This window comes from Prunus mume, linkage group LG1, assembly GCF_029339155.1.
Source record: "Prunus mume cultivar Tortuosa linkage group LG1, ASM2933915v1, whole genome shotgun sequence".
In the NCBI taxonomy this organism is placed as follows: domain Eukaryota; kingdom Viridiplantae; phylum Streptophyta; class Magnoliopsida; order Rosales; family Rosaceae; genus Prunus; species Prunus mume.
In genome coordinates this window covers 26,955,937-26,964,414 of record NC_142698.1, presented here as the reverse complement: position 1 = coordinate 26,964,414, position 8,478 = coordinate 26,955,937, and the positions used below count along the sequence as shown (strand labels likewise).

Below are 8,478 nucleotides of genomic sequence, written 5' to 3'. Positions count from 1 at the left end.
TGATTCAAAGGAAAATAGACATTGCTTTAAGTGTCACTACAATAAGTTCATACTCGTTGGATGCTGCAACACCAAATTTAATTAAACGATGGGTATTATAGCTAAAACGTTTCTCAAAAGCCAACCAGCTATATTCGAGTCAACATTGTTACAAATTCTTGGTTCCAATAACTGTAGAAACACATTAAAGTTCAACTTAGCTCCTAGTTGGCAGTTTCATGTTCAGAAGCCATGCCTCTATTCAACTACCATGATCCTTCAGCACCCAATGTTGGATTTTCGGAAGCAGAGAAACCCCAGAAAGTCTTCAAAGAGTAGGGCTGAGAGATGGTTACACCTTCTTCAGTGATTTTGGAAATCTGCAATTTCAAAGTTTAAAGTGTGTCATCTTACAAGGAAGTGTCAATCCATGTTCAAGCAAAACAATACACTCCACCCTTACAATGCACAAATAATTATCAAGATCCTTAAACACTGATTGTTGGATTTTCCTTTTTGGCCTTGCAACTACTATGCCAATTCCAAACTATTAGTTTCACTTTTAAAAACAAAAATAATATCTCATTGCAGTTATCTGATGTGTGCAAATGTGCAATATCACTTTACTAATAGAACTTTCTAGAAATAAGTGTTTTCACTTTACTAGCAAAGGAGGCAAAACGGAGGAAATTGTTTCACACCAAACTAAATCCACAAACATATGCCACAAACCTTCAGCACCTCTTCAGAGACGAAGGTGGTGTTTAAAATCATGTGATGTTCATAACCACACAATATCTAGCATTAAGCACATCCAAAGATCAAAAACAATTTCCCTCTTAAATGCCCCATCATCACCTAAATCCTTCCTTTCATAAGTATGACCAATAGAAACGATGAGTAAATTCTACCAAGCAACTCATTGTACAATGTGATTTCTGATTTGCATAAAATATATACAGAACAGATGTTAGAAAACTTGTTGGGTAGAAATAGAAAAATATTCCGACAGAAAATTGAAATCAAAACCATGCAATTATGTTCATTAGCTTTTCCTTCCCTTTCCTCTGTCTCCACTTTAAACACTTTCCGGAGCTAAAGCCCAATTAATAGTCCAGTAAATAAGTAGCACTTCACCGGTGAAAGGGAATTACAATACTTATCAGGCTCATGAGAGTTTCTTACATGACAAACTAGTAAGATCAAGAGTGACAAAAGTTTAGTGAAAACCTACTTGAACATGTGTATGAGAGAGAGAGAGAGAGAGAGTTACAAACATAGAAAAACAAAACACTTCAAATATATTTAAAAAGGTTTACCAGGTTTCATATTTAAAAAGGTTTATAAATGTTGAAGACGATTAAAGATAACAGATAGGTGAATTATATGGCAGATCAAAAAAAATTAAAAGACGGATAGATAAGAAGGCCCTCAGTCATTGTAGTCAAATCATCATTTCTTACAAGCCTTAATATTATGGAATCGATAGCTTATAGCACTGTTATTATTATAGGATGACAGAAAATAGAGTAAATAAGATTAATTAATTACTATACCTGAAGCTTGTTGACAGCAGAGCGATCACGATACAGAAGGACACGCATGCATTTCTCCAGTAGCTTTACACCCTCTTCAAAAGTCAAGTTCTCATGCCATTCATCACGAAGAATAGGCCGTGCAAGGTGATTTCCAAATCCTGTAGCTACATGATTGTCCTCAAAATTTACACCAATCATGCTAGCCTGGGTAGGGATAAAAGAATATGACAAGTAACTAAGTCAGCTCATTCAGAAACTTTATTCTTGAATAAATAAATAAATAAATAATCAGCTTTCCTAATTGCACACAGCATGCTACAACGCGTTAAGGGAAGGATTATATGAGGCCTACCATGCCAAGGTACTTCTGTCCTTTTTTCACTCCACCAAGGATAAGAGAGTTCCACAGTGGTCAAATAGTTGTGGACCTCTTTAGGTCCCAAAGAGTTGCCATCATCCCACATGTTGTCATATAGGCTACAAGCATAAAACTCAAAATGAATAATCTTTTTAACTCCAGTTGCAAATGATACCAAGAAGCATAGCAAAAATCACAATGAAAGCATCAGAGAAGGTATCTTGTACATAATTTTTCTTGAGAACAATGCTTACCTGAGCTCATCAAGATAACATAATAGCTCTTGAAAGTCACTTATTTCTCCACTTGCACCAAGAAGAGAGAATGCTTTCCAATAGGCTTCATTCGTTCCACACTCTTGTATCGCAGGGTAGACCCATAAGAACCTATTAGTAAATGCATCATTTCATATTGTTACAAACCTAAACAGAAACATGAAAAGGAACATACATGGGTGTCTTAACTTTTGCAACGTAAACAGCATTGAAACTCCAAAAGAAGAGATGATCAGCATTGTTCATAAAAGCGATGGACTTAACCTTTATGTCAAAATATAATTAAAATTTGAAACACAATCTAAATTGGATTGGCATCTAACCTCCCATATCAGCAGCCATCAAAATTCCATCTTTGTACTTCAGAGCCACCACAGATGTACCGGTTACATATGGGTACCTTCAAAAAATTATATTTTAAAAAAAAGAATTAAAGGATAGAAATGTCATATAGAAAGCAAAATCCCCAAAACCCTAAATACCATAACATACCAAAAATAGGCATCATAAATTTAACAATAAAAATGAGAAAAGCGAGAAAGTGTGAGAATAGAATACAGGGGTTCTCTGAGAGGCTTCAGGGTTGCACAGTAGGCCGGGTTTGGCTTGTTTCGACTCCATTAACTGCTCAAAAAATCACAAATTCAAAATCAAAGTAATGAAACAAAAATCTGGGTTGTGGAAATCAGATAGAGCGTGGAAACTCACACTCGTTTTTGTTCTCTAAATGTTGAGGTAACAATTATGGAAAGCAACACTGATTAATTTCGCTTGAAGGGAACGAATCACATGGAACTGATAAAATCCACAAACCAGATAATGAAGCCTAATAACATAAACAGTTGAGAAAAAACACCATAAACAAATGTCAAGCACCAACCAGCTTCATGTAGCAGATACAATATTGTACTCGACCACCAAACAATAATACAAATCAAACGAACAGATTATGATGCAGGATATGGGTGAATTGAGTATTTGGGTAATTTAGCGGAAGTGAAAACAATGGAAAAACAGAAAATAGGTGGTAAAAGACGCCTTGGCTTCACACCAAGGAGTCTCCAATCTCTGGAAAGTAAACTTTTTCTTAATATCTCAAATCTCAACTCCATAATGAATTACATAGACTGGGTATTTATAATAATCTAACCCTAGAGTGAAAAGAAAAATTAAACTTATTCTAGGAAAGAAATCCTAATCCAAATAAAATAGGAAACTTAGAAATCCTACTGAAATCTGGAAAAACTGAAAATCCTAATGAAATCTGGAAAACTTAGAGAACCTAGGAACGAACAAATAAATTAGGAAACTAATTAATAATTCCCTCTTCCATCTCTTTCGTTTGTAAACCCTAATGGGTTTGACAAAGATGTCCTCATCAGATTATCTTTCATAAAAATTTGAAAAGAATAGCATGTAAATTTGAGAACCCATTTCATCGATTATCAAACATCGTTAGAAAAAAAGAACACCTAAAACCCACATGCAATTTCTACAAGAACCCCAGATCTAAAACCCATCTTTGAACCAAACCCAGTCCATCAATTAACTTAAATCAAACAAATAACAAAACCAAACGTGAAGATTTCTACAAAACTTTAAAGCCACAAACATTTAAACAGGTACAAAAGCTTAAAGCAAGAGCAGGAGGATAGAGATACGAACTTCAAGAATACAGAGAGGGATATCTCTCACAGCCGACTTGAGTCTGAAGAGTGATGTAGAGGAGCAAGTGCTGTTTAGGGCTGTTGGATCATAGGCTGTTGGATCTTTTTCCGTCCAAAACCCTTCGGAATTCAATAAACACTTCCAATTCCGATTCCGAAAAATCCCGGAAAAATTCGGAACTTTCCCATTCAGAAGTTTTCTTCAGAACATAATCATACTTTCTCTTTCTTTCTCTAATCCCAGACCCAAAAATCGAACACCCCACTGCTTCTTCCTTTCTCTTTTTGCCTTCTTCTGTGATACCCACTCTGATGCCAACGCCATAGCCTCCACCACAGTCAAACCCACCACAGCCTCCATCCACCATCCCTCCACCTAATAAGTCAGCACTTTCACACCATATGAATTCAACATCGCCAAAGACAGAGCACAAGCATCACTGTCAAACAGAACACAATTAAACCCAATCACTCGACCAACCAATCGAACCCAAGCAAGAAAAAAAAAACAAAAGGGTGTGGCGACTACAAATGGAAAAAAAAAAACAAATTAAAGATGTGTTACTTAGGAACAAGAACGTGAGTATTGAAGGAGAGAGGGGGAAAATAAACAAATGAAATGAGGGTAAGTGGGAAATTTAGAAATTAAATAAAGAAAAGAAAGAGGGATAGATAAGTGGGAGATGGAGTGTTTTGTTTTTTTTACTTTTAATTTTATTTATTTAGCTCTTTAATTTTTTTTTTTTCTGATAAAAAAAAGGTTTTTAATTTTAATATATCATATGTATAAAAGAGAGAATGTGTGCAAGGAAGCTTAAGTTGGACTTTTGAATTCTTTTATTTTATTTTATTTTCATTATTGTGCAAATTTTGGCATACATGGATTTAGAATCTCTTCATCCAAATGAAGCCTTATAAGAGGGTGTACATATAACACGTATCTAAAGTGGTGGAAATATGAATGGGAGGTTGAGTTGTGTACATGATGGAAATTTTAAAAATAACATAATGGATTAAAAGTTTACAAAGGGAACTAATACTATTCGTTCATTCGATATCTTAATATGTTAGTCTTGCTCTATACAACTGGAATACTATAATTGTCAAGCTCCAATGAATATATTTATATTATATCTGGTGTTTCATGTAACTAAAAGTTTTAAATGAAGATAGTTTAAAATTTTAAAATACATACATACATAAAATACAAAATGGAATAGTATACCCTACATTTACCACATATGTAGTACGTTTTGAAATAATAAGCACACATATGCATTTTTGTTATATTCAAATAAGCACATTTGCCAAAAATATATACTCTTAAAAGTTATAAACTATTATGTTTAATATATTTTTTTGGCAAAGCCTATTTTAGTATAAATGAATATTTGTATGTGACCTACGAAATGAAACATATATAAGACCTATACACTAAAAATAATGCAATTATAATAAGAAATTTGGAATTTTCTGGAAAACTTTGGAAAAATCGGATCGGAATGGGTTCGGTAAACTTCGGAATTTTTTTGGATTGGAATTCTGGAATTTTCGGCATTTATCAGAAATATCGGATTCGGCATTTTCAGATATCGGATTTATCGGTGGATTTTTGGAAATAGGATCAGAATCGGATTTTCCAATCCAACTTACACCTACTCGTAACTCCTCCTGACGAGGCAATGCAGCCTGTCGACAGCACCCAATCCCAACGGATCGAAACTCAAGCGACTTCGAAATCGTGCGACGACGCGAACCCGACCTTCCTACATATGAATAATCGGAACAATGCACAAAATTATCCTTAAACTCCGATTGTTGGATTTTCCTTTTTGGCCTTGCAACTACTATGCCAATTCCAAACTATCAGTTTCACTTTTAAAAAAATAGTAATATCTCATTGCAGTTATCTGATGTGTGCAAATATGCAACATCACTTTACTGATGGAACTTTTATAAATAAGTGTTTTCACTTTACTAGCAGAAGAGGCAAAACAAAGGAAATTGTTTCACACCAAACTAAATCCACAAACATATGCCACAAACCTTCAGCACCTCTTCAGAGACGAAGGTGGTGTTTAAAATCATGTGATGTTCATAACCACACAATATCTAGCATTAAGCACACCCAAAGATCAAAAACAATTTCCCTCTTAAATGACCCATCATCACCTAAATCCTTCCTTTTATAAGAATGACAAATAGAAACGATGAGTAAATTCTACCAAGCAACTCATTGTACAATGTGATTTCTAATTTGCATAAAATATATTCAGAACAGATGTTAGAAAATTTGTTGGGTAGAAAAACAAAACACTTAAAAAGGTTTACCAGGTTTCATATTTGATAGGTGAATTATACGGCAGGTCATAAAAAAATTAAAAGATAGATAAGAAGGCCTTAATATTATGGAATGGATAGCTTATACCACTGTTATTATTATATTATAGGATGACAAAAGATAGAGTAAATAACATTAAATAAGTACTATACCTGAAGCTTGTTGACAGCAGACCAATCTCGATAGAGAAGGACACGCATGCATTTCTCCAGTAGCTTTACGCCCTCTTCAAAAGTCAAGTTCTCATGCCATTCATCATGAAGAATAGGCCGTGCAAGGTGATTTCCAAATCCTATAGCTACATGATTGTCCTCAAAATTTACACCTATCATGTAACCTGGATAGGGATCATGTAACCTGGATAGGGATAAAAGAATATGACAAGTAACTAAGTCAGCTCATTCAGAAACTTTATTCTTGAATAAATAAATAAATAAATAATCAGCTTTCCTAATTGCACACAGCATGCTACAACGCGTTAAGGGAAGGATTATATGAGGCCTACCATGCCAAGGTACTTCTGTGCTTTTTTCACTCCACCAAAGGATAAGAGAGTTCCACAGTGGATTGAACTTGTTCCGCCTATTGTACATCACACAGGTCAAATAGTTGTGGACCTCTTTAGGTCCCAAAGAGTTGCCATCATCCCACATGTTGTCATACAGGCTACAACCATAAAACTCAAAATGAATAATCTTTTTAACTCCAGTTGCAAATGATACCAAGAAGCATAGCAAAAATCACAATGAAAGCATTAGAGAAGGTATCTTGTACATAATTTTTCTTGAGAACAATGCTTACATGAGCTCATCAAGATAACGTAATAGCTCTTGAAAGTCACTTATTTCTCCACTTGCTTGCACCAAGAAGAGAATGCTTTCCAATAGGCTTCATTCGTTCCACACTCTTGCATCGCAGGGTAGACCCATAAGAACCTATTAGTAAATGCATCATTTCATACTGTTACAAACCTAAACAAAAACATGAAAAGGAACATACATGGGTGTCTAAATTTGGCAACATAAACAGTATTGAAACTCCAAAAGAAGAGAGATGATGAGCATTGTTCATAAAGTGATGGACTTTAACCTTTATGTCAAAATATAATTAAAATTTGAAACACAATCTAAATTGGATTGGCAGCTAATCTCCCATATCAGCAGCCATCAAAATTCCATCTTTGTACTTCAGAGCCACCACAGATGTTACATATGGGTACCTGCAAAAAATATATTTTAAAAAAAAAAGAATTAAAGGATTGAAATGTCATATAAAAAGCAAAATCCCCAAAACCCCATGATTGGATTTCATATTCGAATGAACCTCGTAGTCGTAAGAAAGTAGGTTTTTTAGCCATGGGCCTAGCAAAAGAAAATTTTGGATAGGATCCTATAGGATCTCTCCCTTCCAAAACCGGACGTGAAAGTTTCCTCTCATCCGGCTCAAGTAGTTACACCAAATAAAGATAAAGAGAGGGGTTCCCACTTTAAAATTCTATAAAACCCCAACTACTCCTTACTTGAGTTCCCAAAGAAGATCAAGCAACATTTCATGATTCCTTCTTCTTTTTATTTTATTAGTATTAGATTTTCTGAATTCTTTATTCAATTTTGACATAAAATAAACGAAATGTGAAATTCTTGAGTAGTCTACTTCCCTTCGAATGGTGAATCCTCTTACATTAAAGTAAAGGAGTCCTTTAAAATTACTAAGGGATTTACTTGTCTATGTATCATTCCATTCAATCTTTAGGTCTACACATACCAAAAATACGCATCATACATTTAACATTAAAAATGAGAAAAGCCAGAAGTGTGAGAATAGAATACAGGGTTCTCTGAGAGGCTTCAGGGTTGCACAGTAGGCCGGGTTTGGTTTGGTTCGACTCCATTAACTGCTCAAAAAATCACAAATTCAAAACCAAAGTAACAATTATGAAAAGCAACACCTACTAATTTTGCTTCAAGGGAACGAGTCACATGGAACTGATAAAATCCACAAACCAGATAATGAAGCCTAATAATATATAACACAAACATTTGAAAAGAAACACCATAAACAAATGTCAAGAAGCACAAATCAGATCAGATCTTCCAGTAGCAGATACAAGATTGTATTCGACCAGCAAACAATAATACTCATCAACAGAACACCTAAAACCCACATGCAATTTCTACAACAAAACCAAATCTAAAACCCATCTTTGAATAAAACCCAATTCATCAATTAACTTAAATAAAACAAATAACAAAACCAAACTTTAAAGCCACAAACATTCAAATGGGTACAAAGGCTTAAAGCAGCCAACTGGAGGATAGAG

General features: G+C 34.6%; 1 protein-coding gene across 1 annotated transcript; it reads right to left on the bottom strand.

Annotated features, from left to right (window-relative positions):
- LOC103325349 (proteasome subunit beta type-4) lies at positions 1-8,414 on the bottom strand. Its single transcript, XM_089043834.1, is given in 13 exon segments — positions 1-359; positions 1,536-1,721; positions 1,870-1,930; positions 1,932-1,994; positions 2,130-2,197; positions 2,200-2,261; positions 2,474-2,550; positions 2,668-2,774; positions 6,311-6,495; positions 6,664-6,824; positions 6,960-7,093; positions 7,248-7,377; positions 7,988-8,414. Coding segments are annotated over 10 exon segments (1,071 nt in total). The 5' UTR covers positions 6,812-6,824; positions 6,960-7,093; positions 7,248-7,377; positions 7,988-8,414; the 3' UTR covers positions 1-245.
- Positions 8,415-8,478: the final 64 nt, after the last annotated feature.